This window comes from Mirounga leonina, unplaced genomic scaffold (genome assembly GCF_011800145.1).
Source record: "Mirounga leonina isolate KUSES-001 unplaced genomic scaffold, KU_Mleo_1.0 Mir_178, whole genome shotgun sequence".
In the NCBI taxonomy this organism is placed as follows: domain Eukaryota; kingdom Metazoa; phylum Chordata; class Mammalia; order Carnivora; family Phocidae; genus Mirounga; species Mirounga leonina.
This window is the reverse complement of record NW_023270464.1, coordinates 10,598,569-10,625,376: the sequence shown is the minus strand read 5'-3', so window position 1 is coordinate 10,625,376 and position 26,808 is coordinate 10,598,569. Positions and strand designations below refer to the sequence as shown.

Below are 26,808 nucleotides of genomic sequence, written 5' to 3'. Positions count from 1 at the left end.
ACCAGGAATAGGATGATTAAAGTCAGACAAACCACAAATATTTAATGAAGACCTTACTGGCAGCCAAAGAAACAGCATGGCTAGAGGTGGAGCAGTAAGGAGGAAGTACCTGGTGAAGACGAAGCATTAGGGTGCTAAAGAAGCTGCAGTAGCGAAGTTGGCCCAGTCGCGGTAGCGGGTTCAGGTTCGGACTAGTAGGGGTGCCTCTGCTGCCCTCTACTGCCCAAATGAGTGACTAGGGCGGTCGCAGGCGGCTTCTTCGAACATCTCCATTATCTCAGTCCCCAGTAGGAAATGCCCTGTTAGACATGGATCTTGCGTTTTAAGTATCTCTCAGCAGGTCCACGCAGTAAGACTGGAAACAGATGGCATAAGTCTTAAGTTTTATGTGTATTTCAGACTTGGGTTGATATTTTTGCTTATTTTTAAAATACTCAAAGATACGTGGTCAGTTACTAATGAGTTTTGTTACAAAATTTATTTGAAACTAGGACTAGGAAACACTTGTTTCATATTTCTACCAAAGTGTTTTCACGACTCTTCTCACATTAATGAATGATATTTCCTTTTTCCAGGGAACGGATTCGTAAACTCAAGAGCTTCTCCAAATTTGATTGGAACTACTGGTGCAAACAGTTTAGGCAAAGTTATGCCTACAAAGTCTCCCCCTCCTCCAGGTGGTGGCAATCTTGGAATGAATAGTCGAAAACCAGATCTTCGAGTTGTCATCCCTCCTTCAAGCAAGGGCATGATGCCTCCACTGGTACGTTAAATTTTTCTTCAGCTTATTCTTTAAAAATACAGCCAGTCTATATTTTTCTTGGAATTTTCTGTACTTCCATAGAATCTAGACCCTTTCTTAAGGAATATTTCTATTTGAAGTTGGCATTTGAAGAGATCGGTCTATTTTAAATACACAGAAATCAGATTATAGAAAAACAGGATGTAAATATGCTTAGTGGTTATTTAAAATTAAAGCTAAATGGGGAGAGGTTGTTAGGCTTAATTTTAATTTTACCATGCTGGTCTCTTAGCTCAGAGATTCCATCACCAAAATCATAAATTAAACCTGACTTAAATATTTCTTCTATCTTGACTTTACATACTTTCAGTAATCGATTACACGTGCTTTTCTGTAGGAGAAACACTATATTGTCAGTGTTTCTACATACTAGAGAGAACCACTGTAGAATAGGGAATAATGCATCAAAACTTGAATGAGTTATTCTCCAAATAATCTTTCTTTGTTTATTCCTTCTCAAATAACCTTCCCATTCAATTCTATAAAGAATACAGGTCTCCCCACCCCAGCCCTTGGCAATGTCTTCATAGTTCCAGCGTCATATGCTTTTGAATCCTGTGTTTATGAAGAAGAGGAGAGTGTGTTTATCTCCCTTAGCTTCTTATTGAAAAAAAATCAGAATATGTTTGCAAGTTTTAAAACCATTCCTAGTATAGCATGGCTTGACTAACATGCAGTGTGATATGCCAGGTGTTCTCTCTGTAGTGCAGCACTATTTGATTTTTTGCTAAATGAAAGTTGATGCCATCAGGCTTTAGATAATCTACATATGTATAATGCTTTATAGTTCCCAAACATCTTCATATGCATCGTCGCATTTGATTGTCAGTTCTGCTATAATCTTGGCTGGGTAGAAATGAAGAAACTGAAGGAGAAGTTAGTACTTGTCCAAGGTAATATAAAAGAGAGCCAGGACCAAAACCTCTTAAGTCAAGAAACAAACGAGTAATTTTTCATTTGGAGATAGAAAGCTGGAAACTATGTTGCTCCCAGCCTTACAAGGAAAACGAGTTGGACAAACAAGTTCCCAGTTCTCCTTGAGTAGATTGTAGTGCTGAGATTTCATGGCTCCCAAGTGGCCCGGACTCTAGGGAGAGACAGATACTGCAGGGAGAGGACATTGGAGCCCTGGTTTGTGTAGGTAGGACACAGGTAATGAGAGTTCAGCTCAGATGCTTGGTGAATTGCTGGAGGCCAGGTGTTCCCTGGCAGGCCCATGTAAAGCCCTAATGTTGGGACATAGGGGGAGTCCAAGTTCTTTCGGAGGCTTTTTCTCTGTGAACCCCACTGGGTACTCACAGAAGAGATTGGGAACGTCCTGAAAAAGCCTCCACTGTGGTGTGTGGCTGGGAAAGGGGAAGAGCAGCCCCTGTGATAGGGACCAAATGTGCTGCCTAGACCCTTCTCCCCTTTCTGTCCTGTGGACCAGAAGTCTTAATCTGTGAGGAGATGAACAAAAAGTGTCACCCTTTGGGCATTGGTGACCTCCCATTGTATCTCGAGAAATGGAAAAGGAAAGCCATCTGAAGCTGTGGCAGAGGGGCAGGAACAATGCCGGGAGCACGGCAGGACACCCAAGAAGGAGGAAAGGCTTTGACTGAGAGTGGAGCAGCCTCTGGGGAAAACACACACAACGCCTGGCAAACCAGCGCTCGTTTCCTCCCAGGGGGCTGTGAAGACCAGGCTGGATGCACTGAGGGTGACCATTGCACCGGTGAAGCTCAAATGCAGCCCGATTCCTAATTAAATTAAACTGTGCACCAAAGACCTAGCAAGAGGAAAGGCCTCTTGGTCTGTAGGTCAGTAGAGTTACCCAAACTACAATACAAAGAGAAAGAAGAGTGAAAATAAAACAAAAAGCAAAACAAAGCCTCCAAGAGCTCTGAACTTTGATCAGGTGGTTTAACATTTTTGTCATTGGAATTCCAAAAAGAGGAGAGAGAGAACAGAGAAGAAGAAATAGTTGAAAAAAATAATAAGACCAAGTAGGACAAATACACACATTCAGATTGTTAAAAGCAAAGGACAACAAGGAAAAAATCTTAAAGGCAGCCAGAGAAAAGAGAAGAACAAAGATGAGAATTTATACCATACTTCCCTTCAGAAACTCTGCAAGCTACAAAACAGTGGAGTAACCTGAAGTACTGGAATTCAAAACAAAAAACCCTCAACGTAGAATTCTGTATCCAGCAAAAATGTCTTTCAGAAGTGAAAGAGAAGGGGTGCCTATGTGGCTCAGTCGGTTAAGCATCTGCCTTCAGCTCAGGTCATGATCCCAGGGTCCTGGCTTCGAGGCCCACATCTCACTCCTTGCTCAGCAGAGAGCCTGCTTCTCCCTCTGCCTCTGCCTGCCTGCCTGCCTGCCTGCCTGTTCCCCCTGCTTTTGCTCTATGTCTCTCTGTGTGTCAAATAAATAAATAAAATCTTAAAAAAAAAAAAAAAAATGAAAGAGAAATAGAAATTTTCTCAAACAAAAATCTGGAGAATTTATTGCTGGGAGATCTGTTCTAAAGAAACGCCGAAGGAAGAGGGACTATGATACCAGCACAAACTTGGATCTACACAAAGAAATATAGAACAATGGAAATGAAATAAATGAAGATAAAATAAAACACAATTCATTTTCCCCTACATTTTATAAACCTTGTATTTTAGATTACAAACATAGTACCGAAAGTTCTCCTAATGCTTCACACCAGTTTCTCCTATTATTAACATCTTGCATTAGTATAGTACATTAGTTACAACTAACGGGTCAGTATTGATACATTATTATTCACCGCAGTTCCATACTTTATTCATTTTTCCTTAGTTTTTAACTGCATGTCTTGTTGCGTTCCGGGACCCCATCCAGGACACCACATTACATTTAGTGGCCATGTCTCCTCAGACTCCTCTTGGCTGTGATAGTTGCTAAGACTTTCCTTGTTTTAATGACCTTAACAGTTTTGAGAAGTACTGGTAAGGTATTCTGTAGAATGTTCCTCCATTGGGATTTTTTCTCATGTTTTTCTCATGATTAGACTGGGGTTATGGGTTTCGGGGAGGAAGGCCACAGAACTAAAGTGCCATTTTTATCACCCATACAAAGGGTACATAGTATTATTATGAATCATTACTATTGATGTTAACCTTGGCCTCCTTGCTGATGTAGCGTTGCGTGGGTTTCTATGCTTCTTCCTTTCCGTACTGTCCTCTTTGGAAAGAAGTCCCTATGCAAGGTCCATACTTAAGGAGTGGGGAGTTAGGCTGTACCTCCTTGAGGGCGGAATATCTACATCAATTATTTGGAGTTTTTCTGAACAGGTGACTTACCTGTTTACTTTCATTTATTTTATGATTTATATTAATACAAACTTACGGACATTTATATTTTGGGTAATAATACTCCTAAATTCTGTTTATATATAGTTCTACCAATACTGTTTTATTCGTTTGCTCATATTCCAGCTCTAGCTATTGAGGAGTGTTCAGTTGGTTCCTGTGCATCTGAAAACACACCTTCATCCTTGTGGGGTTTTTTTTTCGGGGGGTGGGTAATGGAGGAAGTTACTTTTAAATTTTTCAGTTACTATGAAATGCTCTAGGCTCATCTTGTATATTTCCTGCCCAAGTCCTAGAATCAGTCATTTCTCCAAGGAACCTTGGTTCCTTTTTATTGGAGAATGGTTTAGAAACCAGAATCCGAGCATCTTTCTCTTTTTAATTGCTCTAAAAGATCACTACTTTCTAAAGCAAAAATAGTGGGAATGAATTTTGTGCTTATAACACATGTAAAAATAGAATATAGGACAACAAAAGAGAAGCAAATTGTAAATACAGTTGTAAGCATCTAATATGATATCTATTTGAAGGTGAACTCTAATTAACTAAAGATGTATGTTACAAAACCTAGTGCAACTACAGAAAACAATCTTAAAAGAGGTATAAAAAGTCAATAGAGGAGATAAAATGGAATTATAAAAAAAAAATGCTCGAATAGCCCAAGATATGGGAGAAAAAAGAAAAATAAAGAACAGATGGGACAAATAAATAGATAGCAAGATTGTAGATTTTAATCCAGCCATACAAGTAATCACACCAAATGTGGTCGTAAACATCAGTTAAAAGACAAAATGTCAGATTGTTTAAGAAAAGGAAGATCATACTATACACTGTCTACAGAACCCTACTTTAAATATAAAGGCATAGGTTAGCAGATAGAGAAAACATACTGAGCAAACATTAACCACAAGAAGGCTAGTGTAGCCATATTATTTCAGACAATGTAGATTTCATAATAAGGAATATTACCAAGGAAAAAGAAGGACTTCACACAGTCTGTTTTCCAAGAAATAAGTTATCTTTAATGTATACGCACCTAACAGCACACCTTCAGAATTCATAAACCAAAAACTGATGGAACTAAAAGGTGAAATAGAAAAATCCACAATTGTAGTTGGAAACTTAAACACTCTTCTCTCAGTAATTGACAGAACAAGTAGGCAGAAAAATCTGTAATGGTCTAGACAACCTGAGCAATACTCAACCAACCTGACCTAAGAGACGTTTACAGAATACTTCACAACAGCAGAACATAACATTTTTCTTAAGGGCCCTTGGAACATTCACTAAGATAGACCATTTCCTGTGCCATAAAGTAAACTTCAACAGATTTCAAAAAATCAAAATCATACAGATTATATTCTCTGATCATAATGAAATCCATAACAGAAAGGAAAAATCTTTATATATTGAGGAAAAAACACACTTTTAAATACCCCACGGGTCAAAGAGGAAATCTCAGGAGAAATTATAAAATGTGTGTGTGTGTGTGTGTGTGTGTGTAACTCAAGGCATTGGATGTTTATATTAGAAAAGAGAAAGGTACCAAATCAGTAAGGTTTTACTTAAACTCAAGAAAGAAGAGCAAACTTAACCCAAAGCAACCAGAAGAAAAAGAGCAGAAATTAATGAAATTTAAGACAGAAAAACATTAGAGAAAAGCAGTCAGACCAAAGCCTAGTTTTTGATTGCTAAACTTCTAGCCGAACTGACCAAATTAAAAGAGAAGGCATGGGTTATCAATATCAGGAATGAAAGAGGTACTGGCAAAAAGGTGGGCACATAGATCAATGGACAAAACAGAGAGCCCAGAAAATAGACCTACACAAATATATTTAGTTGTTTTTTGACAAAGGCAGTGAAGCAGTTCAATGGAGAAAGGATAGCTGGTACAACTAACTCTGTTGGAACAATTCAGCATCCATATGCAAAAATGAAACCTTAAAATATAACTCATACCTTATACAAAAGTTAAAATGTAGCATAGACTCAAGCATAAAATACAAAACTCTGAAACTTTTAGAAGAAAACATTGGAAAAAAAAATACACCAAAAACATGATCCATAAAGAAAATTTTGATACATTGATGCTGTCAAAATAGTTTCACTATCAAAAAAGTTTTACTCTGTAAAAGATCCTATCCAGAGAATAAAAAGACAACCTAGAGATTAGGAGAAACTGTTTGCAAATCACTTATCTGATAAAGGACTTGCTTCCAGGATGATACAACTATACATCTGTTAGAATGGCTAAGATTTAAAAAATAAAAAAATCAGTGATACTGTGATAGCATTATATGGCAACAGATGGGAGCTACACTTGGGAGCACAGCATAACATACAGAGTTGTTGAATTGCTGTGTTGTACACCTGAAAATAATGTAACATTATGTGTCAGCTCTACTCAAACAGGTGTCTGGGTGGCTCAGTGGGTTAAGTGTCCAACTCTTGATCTCAGAATCACCAGTTCAAGCCCCACTGAGGCCTACTTAAAAACAAAACAAAAACCAAAAATACTAAAATGTCAAGTTCTGATAAGGATGCAGAGCAACAAGAACTCTGATATATTCATGCTTGGAATGCAAAATCATACACCACTTTTGGAAAACAGATCAGCAGCTTCTTAAAAGTTAAATATATACTTGTCATACAACCCAACAATCCTCTCCTAAAGAATTTACCCAAATGAATTGAAAACTGTGCTTACAGGAATCTGTATTTTTCATAGTTGCCAAAAACTGAGAACAACCTAGATGTCCTTCCAACAGATGAATGGATGGATATACCCACTGTGGTACATCCAGACAAAGGAATACTGCTCAGCAATAAAAAGGGATGAGCCATTTATTCACAGCAGTATAGATGAATCTTAAATGAATTTTGCTAAGTGAAAGAAACTGGATCCAAAAGACTACATAGCATGTGATTCCATTTATATTTTATTCTGGAAAATGCAAAACATATCAGCGGTTGCCAGGGACGGAGAGAGGAGTTGACTACAAAGGGAATTTGAGGTAAATTTTTGAGGCGATGGAACTATTCTGTGATCCTGTGTTGTTGGATGTACATATGAGTCTGTGCTTTTGTGCAGTTAAAATCAACCAGGATTCCAGGGGGAATTGAAGACAGAATATAGACCGTGACACATGAATGTCAAGTGTAGTGCAAGTCTGTAACAGGGTGATACAGAAGGGGATGGGGAAGGAGTGCTCAGTAACTTTGGAAACTGTTTTAACTCTAGATAGAGAAAACCAAAAAATTGTAGGAAAGCATTGCGCTCAAGATGGTACATTTGTTATACACACACACACACACACACACACACACTCTCAAACAGTGAATGTGTTGTAGTTAAAGCTGGGTTTCTCGTTGGGGGAAGAAAAAGTTACAAATAAGCAAGGTGGGTGGGGGTTGGGGAAGGCTACAGTGAACCCTTGTTTCTGGGTTGTTGGTGGAGGTTTCAGTATGAACTTAACTTTCTTAACATATATAGATAGAGAAATATAAATGTGTATAAACATAAATAGTATACATCATATATTTCCTAGCTCATCTGACAGGCCCCTTCAGACAATGACATCTGGTAACCGAGCACACCTAGTACTCAGATCTTAGTTTCTAAAACCTTCTCCAATAAAAGGAATCAGGACTCCTTGGAGAAATGATTGATTATAGAGCTGGGGCGATGAAAACACTGGATGAATCGGAGGTGCCAGAGGATAAGGAAGTGCAGGTGAAAAGGTTACAGGAACCAGCCTTTCAGAAGAGCTCCTGTGGCCCAAACTAGAACAATTTAAGCAACAAAATAAGTAACAACACTATTGGATTAGTACCCAAGGAATAAAAAATACCAAGTCTGTTATTGATAAAAATAAATGATCAAATACATAAATGGAGAAGGGACAGCTCTCCCTTAGAGAAGAATTCTAATTATTACATGTAGAAAGAATGAGAGAAATAGCAAATCATCATTGTAACTACCACAGTACAGAGATCATGGCCACACAGGGTCAATGGATGCTAAAATGAGCGAAAGTTTAAGGAGAAACAGGGTATTTGCATAGCCTCAAAATGTCTCTCCCCAAATAATTGATTACAAAGGGAAAAGTAGTAATTTTGCAGTGGGGAATCCTGGAAGACACGACTTTAACCAGGCAATCGAGCTTAACATCACCGATAATGGAATGACATAACCTTCTGATACGATGTGCTAAGAGGGTCACATCACCTCTTTGGTACTCTTCCAAAAATCCATGCTATCTGAGAAAATCTAAGCCCCAAATTATGGGACATTCAACAAGATATCCACCCAGTACTCTTCAAAAGTTGTTGAGGTCATGAAAAATGAAAGATGGAGGGAATGGTCACAGACCAGAGGAGACTAAGGGTATGTGACAGGGAAGGGCATGTGGGATGCAGGATCCGGTCCTGGAGCAGAAAAGGGACATTGGTGAAATCCAAGTGAAGTCCTATAGCTTCAGTTACTGCTGCTGCAGTAACTCAGGACTGCAAAACTCTGTTAGTTTTGACAGTTGTCTCATGTTTGGGATGTAGACCTGGGTGGGAGTGATGCTGGGGTATGTGATAGTATGTTTTCTTTGCAACTGCTCTCTAAGGATATGATTATTGCAGGATACAAAGTTAAAAATATATACATGTATAACAACCCCAAAAAGAAAAACATTTGGGCATTCAGGATAGTCATTTGGCTCACCTTTCAGGAATGGGATGTGAAATACCTGCTTCTCTTTCAGAAATATAAACTACAGAAAGTTTCATTTAAGGCTCAGAAATGTGTTGATAAGAATTATTAGTAAACTGCAGAATGTAAGGACAAAACTGCATTTAGGCATTTAGCAGCTGGTCAGGGTTATCTCTGCCTGGTCTTTGTTTCAGAGATCATGAAGCATCACTGCAGAATACTCAGAATTTGCCATATAAACTATTTTACACCCTTGTCCCTGCAGGTTCAAGTGAAAACCATACAGCACTTACCCGCAGTATTTCCATGCATATCTTGTAGATGGAGGAATGTGAAGATCTGTATAACTCAACAGCTGAAGAGCATTTTACCCACATTTGAAATAGCAATTGTAGGCCAGGTGATTGTTTTTCAGAGTAGATAACCAGCCTGCCTATTTTACAGTTTGTTTGCAGGTAAACTGGCTTTCAGATTGGGGTTTCCTCTATCAATGATGTTTATAGAGACACCTTCCATAGATTGACAGAAAAGCTTGACTTCTTTAAGTAAAATAAAACACTATTTAGTCGATTATTTCTAGCCTATTAGTATTTTCTAAATGCTTAGAGAAAAGGAGCAAATATGTGTCCTTCATTTCTTTTCTGGACATGATTTATCAGTTCATTTTTCTTCCGTCTCATTTGCTTCATACGTGTTATTGTTTTCTGCAGTGAAATTATACATATGAAAGCTGTATTTGCATCTCAATCTTTGTTATTCAAAACTGTTACTAACAAATGTTTGAGTTCTTGTTGTTTCATAACTGTGCTAGCTGTGGTGGGAAATCAGAAAACAAAATAATTCCTGCCAACCAAAGAGCACACATCTAGAAGATATTTAATAATGGACATGTGTAACCAGGTGGGCTAGGGATGGGAGGATGAAGTATTCTCAAGGTTTCAAGTATAAACTGGGATCATGTTTAGGAACTCCTTTTAAACTAAATAGTTGCAATCGCCTGGCCATGTGCGGGTGAGGCTGACTCAGGAGCAGACTAAGCCGGGGAGCAGGGACAGCTTTAAAGCCTGGCCTGACTAAAACAATCTTTCTTCTGAAATCCGTTCCCAGTGGAGAGACAATAAATAATTTATATTTGTATTCATTGCATATATTTAATCATTTCTTTAGAGTTCCAGGCAACTGCTAGTGTCCAAATAACATGTTTTTCTAAAGAAATATTTTATTTTTGAGTATCAACAGTCTTAGTAACTCTCGTATCCCTCTCATGTGCTGAGTGCAGTCGGAGGAAGAGGAATTGGAGTTGGTGAGTGTGTGTTTCTGCTTGAAGGGAGTTGCAAAAGATCTAGAAAGTACTAATTCTCTTAAATGTTTTTATCTAACCAGTGTTCCCTTTGTTACACAGTTTTTCTTGCTGTTCTTAAACACTATCCGAGCACTTTTAATAACTGAACCAATCTACTGGTACTGCAGAGTCCATCTCGTTTTTCTATTTTATAATTATATATCTTGACCCATTTTGTTGGAGGGAACATTGGAACAGAGCCTTTAAAACAATAGCTGTCAATGATCACAAGACACTTGTTACAGCTTTTTTTTTTTAAGAAAAGATACAAAATACCTTATATAGTTCCCCAAATTATTAACATATTTTTAGAAAATGACTTCACCCTCAAAGTTCCTCAGATTGTAACACATGGTCTTGTGTTATTTCTCTTTCTTTCAAAAAGATTACATCATTTTTGGTGAGGTCACCTTTTTCAGAGTTGAAATTATTTCATACTGCATGAGACGATCTGAACCATAAGGGGGGGTTCCCTGTTTGCTGAAAGGAATATCTGTAATTTAATATACACAAATTTACTTTTTTCTATCAGGACATACTCTGTTGTTAAAAGTAGCTATTACCCTTTGTCTTAAATGATTTCTATTGGCTTTTCTTCTAGAAAATAAATTTAACTAAAAATAACTCTCTTCTTTGGGGACTAAAACCCAGAATTCACAGAAATGATCATATAAATTCAAAGTCAGTTGCTAATTAGTGACTTTAAGGGGGAAAAACTTGAAAATGTTTAGTTTGTAGCATGGACAAGGGTTCAGATTGCATGAGAGCATGGGGGGAAGGCATCTGTTTTATTTATACTTTATTATTACATATATATGCATGCTGGTGTGTTTTGCACCGTTTATGTCTTTTTAGATAAGGTTGTCTGTGCTCTGTCCTTAAAATAGATCATCCTTTAACTTTGTGATCACTCACAGTTTTAGATGTGGTTTTGTATTTAGTAAACTAAAATATACAAGTCTGCCATCAGTTGTGGTATCGGATTATATCATGTGCAGATTTAGACCTTCTTCTGGGGAGATACTTTACTTAGTGATACGGTAATAATTAGAAAATGGAAGTTTATAATTCAAGATAAAATAATTTGACTATTTACCCTTAGGAAGTTGTCACAAATGCTTCCTTTCAATTCTGTAGCAGTATGTTGCCCTCTAGTGGTCCCACAAGTCTCTTACTCAGAAAAATCAATGCCATTGACATTAGGAGCTTTGATGCATGGAACCGATACAGTGGCATTCACTATTACACACATGAGGCCATGCCAGGAGATTGCCTTGGAAATGAAGTCCTGCCATGGATAGAGCCAGGCCAGACTGGGTCATGCTGTGTTCTTTTGCCTACTGTCTGACTCTTGAGTTTCCAGTGATCAAATCTTAGATTAAGTCCAAAGTGTATCTCTACCTCAAAAATTCATTAAAATTATTAACTTGATGCTGAGATGAAAGGGTATTGCCACTTATCGTATACTGACTTCCACCCACTTAAAGTTCACCCCCCAGATAGAGTCTCAGAGATAAATTTCTCTAAATCTTTGAAAACTACAAAATGAAGAAATCAAAAATATTTGTAATTAAGAAACAAAGACATAACCAAAAACCGTAAACAGTTCATGTTCTTTAAAACTTAAGCTGATTCAGACTCTAAAACTTAATCAGTTTTAAATGCAGAGCTTTGTGGTCAGAACCAAAATATGATCCCAATGATTCTTAGCATTTAGAAAGTTGTTCAGATTGGTTTGAAATCTCAAATATAATCCTGGATGGCTCGGACCCAAAGTGAGGAAAAACAGGAGCCTCCACTAAAGACTCTTCTGGTGAGAGGCAGACTGCTGACATTCCTTAAGAAGCCTTGCTGTTCTAAAGCGCCTCTACTCCAGGGTTGCTCCAGGGGCCATACCTGTGGCTCCGAAGTTATGTAGAAATTTGTCCCACCAGTTATGTAGAAATCTTGGGCCAGAGGGTTTCTTGGGAAGATCATTTAAGGATACTATGTTATATTTGTGTAGTACTTGAGTTACCAAAGCACTTCCCACCTCTTGGCTCGCTAGAGCTTCACAGTGGTGCACAGGCCGGCAGCACAAAGATCACTGTCTTCCCTACTGTACAAACAGAGGTTCAGAAAGGTGAAATGATTTCCCCCCTGCTTAGGAAGTAGTGAATTTGGGACAGAAACACAGGTGCTGTAACCACCTCCTGAATGGTCTTTCTTAATTAGAACAGAAACTTAAGATTGGGTGGAAAATACAAACTAATGAAATAAACTGAGATGATTAACATTCAAGTATCTAAATCTAGCCAAAGGCCCTCATCTGATTACCCTTTGGAAGTGGTGAGAGGGAAAATTGAATCACACTCTGTCTCTTTATAACCTCAAGGGCACTGAATGTACTTTCACTGATACGGCTTAGACCCCCAAATGTCATTATCAGGCTGTAACTTCTTCATTAAGTACATACACACACACACACACACACACATACATACATGTATAACCCTGGAGTAGTTGTGCTTTGGCCTTCTTGGGTGCTGACCCCATGGATCATGGAGTCCGTTCTCTCCCTCTGAACTTGGTTTTGGAGCGTTCCCTGAAGCCCCTGTGGTGAGAAGGTGTCGTCATCTCCCGACACGTAGGGGAGTGGCCATCTCAGGCTGACTTGATTATTCAGTAGTTGGTTTTTTTAAATTCATTGCCAGTGTGGATAGGATACTGTGTAGATGGAGTCGGTCAGCAAGCATTTAATATTGCTCCATTCACAGTCCTACGAAAAGTACGTTAGTCACAGGCTCTCTACGCAAAGCCTCTCGTTTCAGAAGAGTCGGGAGCCTATGCAGAGGGAAGCATATCTGAACCTGCTGCCAAGAAATAGGTCACTGGGTGGGTGGTGGTGACCGTGGGGGAGGCTGAGCATGTTTGGGGGCGGGGCACTTGCGGGGTGGGGGGTGCGCGCGCGCGCATGTGTGTGCGTGTGTGTGTGTGTGTGTGTAGCAACTGCAGGATCACAGGGAAGGAAAACTGAAAGCAAGCTGTACTTCAGGATGCCAAGACTTAACACCACGTTAACATGTGAATGCTGCAAATACAAGTAGTTTTGATCCCTAAACTCATGGACTTACACTCTCAGGATACAAATGACTTTTGGCTCTCCTCAAGTCTCGAAAACCTAGGTGTTTGATTTGGGGCAGCCTGGTGTGGTGTTTGCAGTGCCTGCAAGTCCTCATTTATGGTGACACATCAAAGCATTCTCGCCCATGATGCAAGTTTCTGTTTTAAGGATATATCCTTGCCATCAATAAACACTATGAAAGACAAGGGAAAATGAATAATTAATGTACAACTGTGTCCCTTGAAATTAAATATTTAGTTGTTCCCATTAGTATTTTTAAGGTTTTTTTCACATCATGACTGCTTTAAGAAATAATGACATTCACATCATAAAACTGTGAAAAATGTCACTTTTAAATTGAATGTTATTTTTAAAATACTAGGCTTGAATATAAATACTCAAATAATGACACTTTTTTCTCTCTCTCACAGAATACCCAGAGGATAAGCAGTTCTCAAGCTACTCAGCCTCTAGCTACCCCGGTCGTGTCTGTGACCACCCCGAGCTTGCCTCCACAGGGACTCGTGTACTCAGCCATGCCGACCGCCTACAACACTGGTGAGCCTGCTCTCTTGCCTTCTGTGGATTTTAGGTCTTTGTTTTGTGATCAACATGTGCTTCTGTGATTTTTTTAAAAGTATATTGATTGAAATAAATTATTTCCAGTTCTTTAGGTTCACATTTGAGTGTATTAAAAAACAAAAGTTAGCTTTGAAAAATGTACAAAAAAATACATTGATTGGAGAATGATTTCCCAGTGTCAACTTTTACTTACCCTTGACGAAGAAACAGGTAGCTGTTCCCAGAATTACGGCCTGTGCGTCAAACCAGGGAGGAGGAGAGACTGCTGCTTGGCATTTTCTCGGTCGTGTCTCATTACACAGTATGCCACTCCTCCAGGCTGGTGAAGGGAGACCGTTTTCTCACCTGTGTTAACCCACTGGCAGAAAGACGGAATCCCCTGGGACTCAGGACTCCGAAATGTGGCAGATGTGTCGCTGCGCCGGGCAGGTTGTGTTTTCCTCTGTGTAACTGCCTGGTTTTGTTTCTGTCCTTTGTGCCTTAGGAGCCAAACCGGGACCTTTCTTGTTTCTCCTCAGAGCCAGTCACTCCTCCCTTCTGAGAGGAGCTTCTCACTCATTTATGTTTATTTAGACATTTCATTTTAAAATACCCTGTTTCGGGGGTTTGGTAGGCAAAGTTAGCACTGCTGAGTGATCGGAGGGGCGCTCTTAGCCACGCAGGCGGTCTGCAGAGGCCCAACGTGCAGCAGGTTTCTTCCAGATTAGCCGTTCTGAGGAGAGGCCGAAGGCCGGCGCGTGTGGTTTCGCTTTCTCACCCGCTGAGCCAAACACCTGATGCTTCAAAGGAGGAAGGAAAGAAGGAAATAGTTAAATGATACCTTGTCAGTTATTCAGACTGCAGTGCAGGGCATTCATCCTTTCATGATTCTTCTAAGTAGACTATAATAAAAATCATCTAATTTTAGACTTCAGAGTAAATGCTTTAGCACGGTGCTTTCAAACTGCTGTCTGAAGCTCCCTGAGGCCATTGATACATTTGATTGTCACTTTAATTCCATGTAGTTCATTTAAAACAGAATTTTAAAAGGTTTTGTTGAAAAAAGAAAGCCTCTTAGGAAAATGTCCACTACCTTTTCTAACAATCAGTATGAAAAAATGTCCAAATCTATTAAGTGCAAATCTAGAGTAAAGCAAGAGATAACACATCCATAGAAATTCTGTGTCCTTGCAGTGATCATCAGCTGTATGAGTGACAGTATGCCAGGGATGGAGCTTTTGTCCCAGATTCATGCCAGCTAGGGAGACAGGATGTACCTGAGGTGGCAGCTCTGGAGGTGAAGTCCTGAGCAGCGGAGCTTAGCAGTTTGCACTCTTGAGAACGTGAGGAAAGAGGGACACGTACAAGCTGAAAGGTTCAGAGGAGCACGGGCGGCAAAGATGGGGCTTGAACTGGTTCGAAGCGAGAGCAGTTTCCTGAGCACTTCATGACAGGTTTTCCAGTATACGTAGACGTTCCACTGTGCATGCTTTTAGACATGCTATTGGATTAGCAAGAACTTGTTTTTTAAAAGTCCAGAAGGAATTACCAAAACATAAAAACAGAGTCCGATTCTCTCAAAACTATCAATCCCTTGGCCTCAGTCTCATTCCTTCTTTTCACTGACTTGGTCTCTGTGCTCTTTTCCGGAGCATGTCTTTGGCTTAATTTTAAACAATATTATTTTTACTGTATTTAGTTGCCCTTTTTAAACACATGTCCGTTTTCATCTTTCTCTAGAATGTCATCTGCCTTTCTGTACATAGAGTCAAACTCACACCAAATGGTCAGGAAAGGGATGAAGAGATGAGCGACATTTCAGAAAGTACAACAGTTTTTATGTGGAGGAATCCCAGATACTTCCTCATGCCCATCAGTAAGGTCACGCCTAGCTTCACAGACCTGCTCGCGCATCCATTCAACACATATTTATTGAGCACTTGCTATGTGGCAGGTACTGGGCCAGGCACACAAGAGTGTATGGTTGCCAGTGGAGAAAGACACAGGACTGACGGCTCTAGGAATCATTTATTATAGTCATGTGAAGAGCTACTTGAAGCTTCACTAAAGGGGCACACATGATTCAGCCGGGCAGAGCAGGAAGAATGTTCCAGGGAGAGGGAGCACTGTGTACAAAGGCTAGCAGAGCGGAGCATGGCTGGAGGGATGGGGGGAGGTAGCAGGGTGTGTAGAGTTGAAACTATAGAGGTGAGTAACAATTTATAGGCCATGTTGAAGATTTTGGATATTGGGAGCACTGGGAAGCCAGAAAGTTTGAGGCAGAGAGGTACCTGGAGCATATTTGTTAACTTTAAGATCACTTTGGCTAGTGTTCATAGGGGCAGAACTGCGTGCCAGGAGACCACACGGGAGGGTAGCATGGTGGCCCAAGTAGTGGATCCTGATGGCTTAGCGGTGGCAGGAGAGCTGGTGAAACGGGCAGGTTTGAGAGAACACAGAGATCAGACCGGCCTTGGTGGGTGGTGGTGGAGGTAGGAGAGAAGGATCAAGAACACTCGCAGGTTTCTGGCACGGGCAACCAGGTGAATATCGGTGCCGTTTATTAAGATAAGGAGCAGGTTTGGAGGGGACGAGGCGGCCAGTTCGGGTGGCAAATTTGAGGTGTTTGGAGAGACATCCAAATGGGCATACCAAGTAGGTAGTTGGGAGGACCTAGAGGTAGAGAGTTGGGGGCCGCAGGGGGCGCTGTGGAAGGCACCAGTGTGCGGGACCTCCCGTGCCGCCGCCTCGGGGAGTGGATGAGGCGGTCGGAGATCGTGGCATGAGCAGAGTGCAGAGGCAGGCAGAGTCCTAAGCACCAGCTATGTCCTTGCCACTCAGTCCCTTTTTTATTAGTGTTAATTCACTAGGAAGACCAGCTTCTTTAAATACCTCTCTTGAGACATGAGAAAGCAGTAAAAAGTAGAAGAGTTTTTGCCACCTCTCTTTAAAACTGTATGGAAAAGAGAAGTGTTAATGAAGAACTGAAATAGCTCGACGTGTGCATGATACCTACTGTCCTGAGTCTCGGCCAAAGTGATTATGACTGAGGCATTCAGAGAAAATGAGCTATATTCTCTATTATACTCTTGTCACACGTAAGTTTGTTCATGAAGTTGTGTTGCACGCAGTCCGGGATCTTCGACAGCCCCGTACTGTGAACGACCGCCGTTCATCAGTCGTGTGCTAACGTTTTCTCCAGGCCCCTGAGCTTGGCCCCGCACGAGAAGGGGTGCTCTGTCCTTCCTGCTCCCCGGTACTTCAAGAAGAGAAGAGCTGCTGATCGAGGCTCTGTCCCATCTGTCGCTCCTTTTTCCCCGGGGGCGGGGAGCGATGGGCATGTGTAAGGTGACAGCTGCATACGCACGTCCCTTAGCGATGGCCCGGTCATTATTTCTATTTACAAGTCTGGAAAAAGGATCTCAACTTTCTGTGAGCTAGGAAACTGTAAACATGTAGTACAGAGTTGAGACTGACTGTATTGAGATAATCCCACACAAGCAAATGCAGCTAGGACCTGTAAACCTCCCCAAAGAAAAACTGTTGTCGGTTTAGACCTGTGTCTTTTATGTTAGGAAGTACCTGGCTTCTCTCAACCGGGGAACTTTTGGAGCTACTCTGTGAAAAACGGATTTGCTTGGGCCTTCTCGCCCACACACGAGTAATACTTCTTCCCTTGTCCTAGATTACTCGCTGACTAGCGCAGACCTGTCGGCCCTGCAGGGCTTCAACTCCCCGGGCATGCTGTCTCTGGGACAGGTGTCGGCCTGGCAGCAGCACCATTTAGGACAAGCAGCCCTCAGCTCTCTGGTGTGAGTACCTAGAGATTGTCCCCGAGTCTCTCCCCCCAGCCCGTGCGCTTTATTTTTCTGTCGGTTACAGTCTTTTGTGCTGTTTACTGTCATGTGGCTGTCCTAGAATGATCTCTTTTTTACGTGGTACAAGTGTTTGGAGAAAATATTTCCTTTATGTGATTCTAGATAATAGCTTGGATACTGATCAAACTAGGCATTCCCTGAAGAGATCTGGGGAGCAAGGCTTCTCTACTGTGGAGGTGGAGGGACTCAAAATAGTAACCAAGGGGTACTGAGGCACAGACGTCTCCCACCTGCACCTCCCTTCTACCTACCAGCCAACCATTAAGCCACCCAGTCCCACCCCTCCTTCCCTACGTCTACATCTGATCCCAGTGTTGGAAGAAAGGCGGCTTAAAGGTATTCAGGCCCACCACCACCCCCCCCCCCCTTTTTTTTTTTTGCTTTGGTGGTTATCCGTGCACAAAGGGAATAGGAAAATAGCCAACACTCATGGAAGCCAACTGGGTCTGCTGTTGTGTCCCCTCTTCTGAGATGCTCTCCTCCACCTGGCCGTCATCCTGGTTCTCCCTCCTGCTAGCGCTCTCGGATACCCCCTGGGCACCACCGTAAGCTCGTCTCCCTCCTGTGCCCTCACCCTGCCCATAAGGAATGTTCTCTTTGTTGAACTCTTCTTAGTGAGGTTCGGTGTGTGCAGCGGGCTGGGATCAACCACATGAACCCCAGTAGCCGGATTCACACACAAGATACCCCACCCCTGTTGTTCCTCCCCTCCTGTCCACGGAGAAAGCCAAGGAGAGTTTCCCTCTTTGATTTTCTTGGCCCGTTGGCCCTCAGGGGGTCTGTTCGTCCTAAATGAACACACGGCAAGCGGAAAGGGCTTGGCGCGCAGACTGGGGGAGAAGCCTGTACACACTGCTGCTCTGAGCAAGTTGGCCTTCCGAGGCGGTTTCCTCCCCCTGGAAAATAGGGTCCGGTGGCAGCCTTCGCGTTGCCGTGCGCACGGATGAGCTGCGCCCGTCCCAGGGCCAGAGCAGAGAGGAAGCTGCGCGCAGGGCCCGTAGTCCTTCCCTCCCATTCTGCTCCCCGCGCAGCCGCAGACGCACAGTTTCGGCTCCTTTCCCTGCAGAAGGACCCAGGCCGTGGCCAGGGGAGCTAGACCCCAAAGCTCTCCACCGTCCTGGGCATTTTTTTCCTTCCACGGAGAGGGCATTAAAGGCAGTCCTGGGAATTCTGACGGGCTTCCAGTCGGGCGGTGGCTGCAGTACCATTCCGGTTATGCAGATGCACTCACCCACCGTCTAACATCTTTTCTTTCCTTCAGTGCTGGAGGGCAGTTATCTCAGGGTTCGAATTTATCCATTAATACCAACCAGAACATCAACATTAAGTCAGAACCAATTTCACCTCCCCGGGATCGAATGACCCCGTCAGGCTTCCAGCCGCAGCCGCCGCAGCCGCCGCCCCCCCAGCCCCCCCAGCCCCCCCAGCCCCGGCAGGAAATGGGGCGCTCCCCTGTGGACAGTCTGAGCAGCTCGAGCAGTTCCTATGATGGTAGTGACCGGGAGGACCCACGGGGCGACTTCCATTCTCCAATCGTGCTTGGCCGGCCCCCCACCACGGAGGACAGAGAAAGCCCTTCCGTCAAGCGAATGAGGATGGACGCGTGGGTGACCTAAGGCTCCCGGGCTGGTGTTCGTACTTCGTGATCTGCAGCGAACTGCCCTACATATCTACATCGGTAAATAAGGACATGAGTTAACTATATTTATACGTACATACATACATATATATCCCTTTATATATATATGTATGTGGGCGTGAGTGTGTGTGTGTGTGTGTGTGGGTGTGTGTTGCATACAGAATTGGGCACTTACCTGCCTCGTAGATCTGCAGATGTGCGTCCCATGGCAAACAAAGCGCCCTGTAGGCAGAGTCTAGTCTGGCACTTCCTTGGACTACTTGTTTCATAAGATAACCAGTTTTTGCAGAGAAACGTGTACCCATATATAATTCTCCCACACTAGCTTGCAGAAACCTAGAGGGCCCCTATTTGTTTTATTTAACTGTGCAGTGACTGTAGTTACTTAAGAAAAATGCTTTGTAGAACAGAGCAGTAGAAAAGCAGGAACCAAGAAAGCAATACTGTACATAAAATGTCATTTATATTAATTACCCAGCCTGGCATGGGTCTCTGTTGCAGAGGGGTGCATGGGAAGGGCTGTTGATATTTAAAAAAAAAAAAAAACAAAAAACAAAACAAGCCCCACACATAACTGTTTTGCACGTGCAAAAATGTATTGGGTCAAAGAAGTGATCTTTAGCTAATAAAAAAGAGAGAGAGTAGAAAACACGCATGAGATATTCAGAAAATACTAGCCTAGAAATATAGAGCATTAACAAAATAAATTAATATATTAAGTTATAATTGGACTATGTCAGAAGTTTCTTTTTACATTCATATCTTAAAGAAACTGATTTTAGCTCATGTATATTTTATATGAAAGAAAACACCCTTATGAATTGATGACTATATATAAAATTATATTCACTACTTTTGAACACATTCTGCTATGAATTATTTATATAAGCCAAAGCTGTATGTTGTAACTTTTTTTTTTAAGAGAATAGCTTTATCTTGTTTTAACTTTTTAGTTTTATTTTAAGAGGGGAAAAAACAAACAAACAAAAATACCTTGCAAGCAGAACCTTGGAAAAAAAAAGCCATGAACACTTATTATTCTATATGTAAATTAAAAGTTGAGCCAAACTCTTTTGTGTATATAGCATCTTAAATATATGATCACCTTTGATGTAAGTACCTATGTATTGTATGGTCACCAGATTAAAAAGTATATTTTTGTGGATTGCCGCCAATTTGGGGGGAAAAGGCGAGATCCTTATTAAGTAGAGTATTCACTGTTTAATATTTACTATTTTGTTAAATATACTGTACTTTGGATTTTAATTATTAGCCCAGTCTTTTCAGAGGATTGTATAAAGGGGTTTCTCCCCTCACTGGTGGTGAATGTGTGATGATGTTACATTGTAATCTTTGTGCTGTATGGGTTGAGCATCATTATATATTTTATATGTGTACATAAATAGCAAAGTGGCAAAAAAAACGTGTTAAGTTCATCTTGCATAAATATAAAATGTGTTGTAACAGATTTTATAAGGCATTACTTAAAACTTGCCTTTTGTGAGGAAAAGAAATATAGTAGAAAAAGCTGGCCTAATTTAATATTAGAGAACATGGCAAAATAGTAGATGAGCACAAAGGTTTTATAAGTGGTAAATGATTAGGGAAAAATATTTGTGGGGGAAGGGATCTTTTTTTCCTGGCCCCCTGAAATAGAACGATGCACCTGGTCACAAGATACTACCCTTCGCCACTCTCTGTGCATGGCAGTGGCACTTCGGTGGGGGGAGAAGCTCTCTCCCGGGCCCTTCGCTAGCCGGCATGGCTCACCGTCCTCACGAAACCCCGGGCCGCACTCAGCTTAGCCTTTGAATGAGGCCTTCCTCCTACAGGAAGACAGCGAAGCCGTGATGGCAGGTTCGTCCGTTTCCTGGGCTTGTGCCACAAACAAAATTCAAAGTCCTGTATATCTTTCCTCATAGATTTTTAAATACTCCCTTTCCTGAGAAACTCAAAGTAAGGGTTTAAACATTGCTGCTATTTTGTATTTTAAACTTAATGTTGAGCAGCTACCTACAATTTTTTACTTACATTTTGCTTTTCCCCCTAAATTGCCTGCCTTCTGACATTTTCCTCATGCTATTTGTGACAAATCATCAGCCAGATTTCCTGACTGACACATGGGTATTAGGTACAGGGGAAACCTGTGGTGTTCACAGCTACAAAATGGATTCGGTTTTAGGAACAGTTTGGGTAGTAAATTTCAATAGAAGCCAAAAAAAAGGGAGGGTGACGTGCTGTCTCCTCTCGTCAGGATGGCCGTTGGGCTCTTATTCAGAAAGGATTAGTTTCTCTTTAAAATGTACTTACTTTACTGAACCGCATACAGGCACGTTTCTTCATAAGGTCACACCTGATGGAAACAAGACAGTCTCCCAACACTGAATTTCCAAGATAATCCTTACCACTTTGTAAACCATTTATAGCTTTGAAAGTGTTAAGTGATTCTTTCGTTACTATTCATGCACGTTCATGAACTTCTGCTGTACATTGGAATAGGAGTTACCACATTCGCATTTACTGTCTATTTTCTTGTGTGCCTTATGAGATGGCTTTTCTGACTGTATCTCAATAGTCTTTCTTTCTATGCAGGTTTATAATCAGTACAACTACTGTTTTCTAAAATACTATTACACGAGGCTCGGAGTTTGTATTTCAATTACGCTGACCAAGTAACAATGTATTCCGTTTTCAGGAAGTGAATATTTGACTGTTAACCCTTTTCCTGTCTGCCCAGTGTGACCTGGAGCGTATGGACTTGACAGACACCCCTCACCCAGACTCCATGTACAAACACATACACATGCACATCTCCTGGTGGAAACCAACTCAGAGCGGGGAAGACACGAATGGTGTTTCTTTAGAACTGACTTTTCTTACCGTTTTAGACTCGTGTGTTTTGTATGACACCATCACAAGAAAATTTTATCCTTCAGATGAAGTATTTTATTACTAAAAGACAAAAACAAAAAAAGCTTAGAGGACACTGCACTGGTTCAAGTACGGTTTCCAACAGCTGTCCTTCCCTCAGTGCGCTAACCGGTCCTACATTGAGAGTGAGAGTCACCATTGTATGTCTGCAGATGGTCCCGATCGAAACTCCATCTTTTGAGCCCTAATTATGTCCATTGTGTTAGAGACTAAATCAGGGGTTTGTTCTGAAAGAACAACATATGTTTTACCATTTCCTTTAACTATAAGGACAACTAACAAAGCATTAACCTATTTTCTGTATTAACCATCGTGCGCACAAGAAATACATAGTAAATAAGGAACCAGAAAACTCCTGGCATTGGATCGTAAGAAGCTAGATGATTAGAATGTGAAAAAGATTTTACAAATGTAAAACTTTTATTTCTCTGTAGAAACTTTCTTCACTTTGCTGTGCAAGAAGACACTGCTTTGCTATATTTAAAATGGCTTTTTTAAAAAGAGATTTATGTATTTGGTAAATGTTTGTAGTCAACAGTTCACACAAGAAGCTGTACACGGTTTGATCATGTAAAACCGTTTGGCGGCACAAGCTGGACTTTGTTGCCATCCTTGAGATGAACCTTTTAAGAAAAATAAGTTAATCTCAATTTTTCCCTGAATGTGTTGTTTTTTCTTCATTATACAATAAATATTATAGTGAACTTTTTATCAAATGGTTAAGAAAATGCTAGAGGTTGTTGTAAACTATTTGTATCCTGCACTCACTACAGTAAAGACGGACTGGCTTTTCCTGTGTACTCCAGACTCTGTCATGTTTGCCGCCAGTCGCCCCCGCCCTTGCCCCCCTCCCCCCCCATGCCTCTCCTGTCCTTTCCCCTCACAAAGACCTTTTCCACCTGCAGATCCCCTTTACTTACTTTGAGGCTTAGTCAAGGAAACGGTGGCGGCGTCTCGCCAGCCTCGCCCATAGCTGCTCCTGAGAACTGCCCTCCTGGGCCGCCCGGGTCCCTGCAGGAAGCAGCAGGCCCTCCAGGGCCTAGCATCGGCCAGCCGGGCTGTTCTGCAGTCGGTGCGGATCGGATCGGATCGGATCGGGTAAGCCGCTTCAGGCTCTACTGACGACTGCTTGCAGGATATACTTGCGGGGGGCGGGGGGGGGGGTTACTGTTAAACGGAATCTAATGAACGCAAGTTCTGTCTACCCAAAATGCACACACAATACCGAGCGAGCGGCAGCAGAAGACAGATTTACTAAGTGAATTATTTTCAAAAGTGACAAGTGTGAAAACTTATCTTAAACTTGGCAGTGGAAAGTGTTCTCTTCCTTGGATTTGCCTTTTAAGCCAGCTCCTAACTGAGCTGTTTCTTGCTGTCAGTTAAATTAAAAGCTAAATTTTTGTGCTGGTTTTACTCGCTGGCTACAGTGAGGCTCTTATTAGCAGGTTTTGAAAGCTGGTTGAGTCCTGTGGCTAAAAATAGCCTAATCCCAGCTGCAGCTACTTAAAATCAATTCATTGCGATTTCCTGGTTCACTCCCGCGGGTGCCTTCCTCTAGGCTTTAGCCTGCTTTTAAGCTCCTTCTGGGCCTGACTGGCACCAGCCACGGAGAGGGGTGTTCAGTTGGAGGCCTCCGCCAGCTGGAGCCTCCAGGCTGCTCTCCTCTGCCCGACCAGTCGCTCGGCAGGGGCCCGAGCACCACCTGGTCGTAGAACTGCGGAAACCGGCGTGTCTCCCCGTCCTCCACAAAGAGTGAGGGGGGTCCAGAGAGAGAGCCGGAGCCAGCAGGCTAGTGTCGTCACGCCGCAGAGCGTGCTGAGCTCAGCGTGTGAGAGGTGAGCCCTGGTCCCCAGCTGTCCCAGGGTGTGAGCTGAGGACAAGCTCTTCTCGGCCAGCCCCCCGCCAGTGACTGCACACAGCTGGGGTACGCCCCTTCCCTCCTGCGAGACCTCTTTTGCGCTCCCAGCTCCGTCTGCATCTGCTTCCCAGACGACCCAAACTGACAAGCAGCTCACCCAGCTTTAGAGAACATGTCCTAGACTTCAGTCACTTTCTGACCTCATCTGCCAGCATCGCTCTGGACCAAAGCAGCTGAAGGCAGCTGGGGAAGAAAATCAAAATCACAGTTGTACTAATTGGTTTCACTGTATACTCCCCCCCCCAACTCCCGTTTTTAAGCTTTTTTTAAACTTTACTTTGAACACTATCAGGAAACTGACCCTGTTACAGGACAACTAAGGCCCCCTCCGTCGTGGCCGGCATCACCACGCCCACCTGTAAGTAGCTCTGCCGCTGTGTGTGCCCCCTGGTACAGCGACGGGGCAGCCCTGCCTCGTGTTACTGGCCAGCACCACTGGGCCTGCCTGCAGCTAGAGCTGGTCCCTCCGGCCGAGGACCTTCATGCCCTCCTCCACCTTTTCTGCAACCTGACCCCTGTCACTCTGACCTCCACTGCAGTACGCTCGCCCAGGGGCAGCATGCTGACACTCGCGTCCTCTGCCACTGCCAGGGAGCCCATAGTTGGCCCTAGTCCTTGCCACCTTCCCTGACACCCATCGCTATGACTTTGTCTGCAAAGAGACCTACAGCCGGCCCCTCACAGCCGAGTGTGTGCACACCATTGGCCCCAGCCACCAATGCTGCCTGCCCTGGTCCCTAGCTACTTACTGGTTCTCGAGGCATGCGGAGAAGCCCAGGAGCCCTCACAGGCACTGCAGACCCCTGCGGTGATGACAAAGGGATATGCTGTCACCAAGAGCATGGGCCCCGGTGGCTTGAGCCAAAGAGCCATCCTGCCCCAACTGGACCTACTGCTACCACGCACCCCAGCGTTTGTTGCCCTGCACCACTAGACCTGGGCCACAACATGATCCACTGCACCCCTATCTGTAAGTGAAAGGCTTCTCTAACCAAAATCCGTCCATAACGTCTGGAAGTCTGGAAGAGGTGAGGGAAATGTCTCTACCAAAGGAAGAGTCCACTAACTGGACCCAAAGAAATAGAGATGCAAATATTGCCCAACAAAGAATTCAAAATAATTGTAATACAGATGCTCAAAGCTACAAGAGAACACAAAAATGATTCAACAGTATGAGGAACACAATACAAGAACAAAATGAGAAGCTCAAGAAAGAGAAAAGAACCAAATTTTGGAGCTGAAGAATACAATGAACTGAAGAATTCAATAGTTTCAACAGCAGAGTTGAACAGATAGAGGCAGTGGGTGAGAAGGCAGATCAGTTGAATTTAAGCAATTAGAGCAATTAGAAAAAATAATGAAAAGGAACATGCCAACAGGAGTTATGGGGCACAATCAAAAGAAAATGTACATATTACTGGAGTCTCAGAAGAAGAGAGGGAGAAAGGAATGAAAAGCTTAAAGAAATCATGACTGGGAAGAGAACTGGATATCCAAGTTCATAAAGCTTGGTCACCACAAAATTTCACCCCAAAATGTTCTCCAAGATACATAATAATGAAATAGTCTAAAACCAAAGAAAGAATTTTAAAAGCTGGAAGAGAAAAAAAGTTCTCTCAACCAAGGGAACCCCCATAAGGCTCTTAGTGGATTTATCACCAGATACCTTACAGCAAAGAGAGAGTGGAATGATAAATTCAAAGTGCTGAAAGAAAGACATTGCCAGCCAAAATACTTCACCCAGCAAAACTGTCCTTCAGAAATGAAAGTGAAATAATAAAATCTTCCCCTAATAAACAAAAGCTGCTAAACTTTTGCCACTAAACTACACAAGAAATGCTAAAAGGGGGGGGGGGGGCGCCTGCATGGCTCAGTCGGTTAATTGTCTGACTGTTGATCTCAGCTTAGGTCTTGATCTCAGGGTTGTGAGTTCAAGCCCTGTGTTGGGCTCCTTGCCCAACTCAAATTTATATCATAAAATAATATTTTAATGAGCCCACGTTAAGTAAATTTTGGGGGGCACCAGGGCGGCTCAGACATTAAGTGTCTGCCTTCAGCTCAGATCATGATCCCAAGGTCCTGGGATAGAGCCCCACATCAGGTTCCCTGCTCAGTGGGAAGCCTGCTTCTCCCTCTCCCACTCTCCCTGCTTGTGTTCCCCCTCTCGCTGTCTCTCTCTGTCAAATAAAATCTTTAAAAAAATACATTTTTGGGGCGCCTGGGTGGCTCAGTCGTTGGGCGTCTGCCTTCGGCTCAGGTCATGATCCTGGGGTCCTGGGATCGAGCCCCGCATCGGGCTCCCTGCTCCCTGGGAAGCCTGCTTCTCCCTCTCCCATTCCCCGTTTGTATTCCCTCTCTCGCTGTGTCTCTGTCAAATAAATAAATAAAATCTTTAAAAAAAAAAAAAATACATTTTAAAAAAAATTTTTTAAAAAATGCTAAAAGGTGTTCCTCAAGCTGAAACAAAAGGATACTAACTAGTAGCTTCAAAACATATGGAAATATAGGACACACTGGTAAAGAGAAGTATAGAGTCAGGCTTAGAGTACCTTAACACTGTTAATATGGTGATGTGCTAGATAAAGATTCACCTAAAGATTAAAAGGCA

The 26,808-nt window shown here is 42.4% G+C and overlaps 1 protein-coding gene across 6 annotated transcripts in view; it reads left to right on the top strand.

Moving 5' to 3' along the window:
* MEF2A (myocyte enhancer factor 2A) overlaps positions 1-23,082 on the top strand; it is a 175,887-nt gene extending 152,805 nt beyond the window's left edge. For 4 of the 6 annotated variants that reach the window (XM_035024029.1, XM_035024030.1, XM_035024032.1 and 1 more), the window contains 5 exons: positions 576-763; positions 10,108-10,131; positions 13,705-13,831; positions 17,520-17,646; positions 18,974-23,082. In XM_035024029.1, coding sequence (XP_034879920.1) covers positions 576-763; positions 10,108-10,131; positions 13,705-13,831; positions 17,520-17,646; positions 18,974-19,328 — 821 coding nt within the window. In that variant the 3' untranslated portion in view covers positions 19,329-23,082. The remainder of the gene's footprint in view (positions 1-575; positions 764-10,107; positions 10,132-13,704; positions 13,832-17,519; positions 17,647-18,973) is intronic. The other 2 variants (XM_035024034.1, XM_035024035.1) reach the window with 1 other exon arrangement.
* Positions 23,083-26,808: the final 3,726 nt, after the last annotated feature.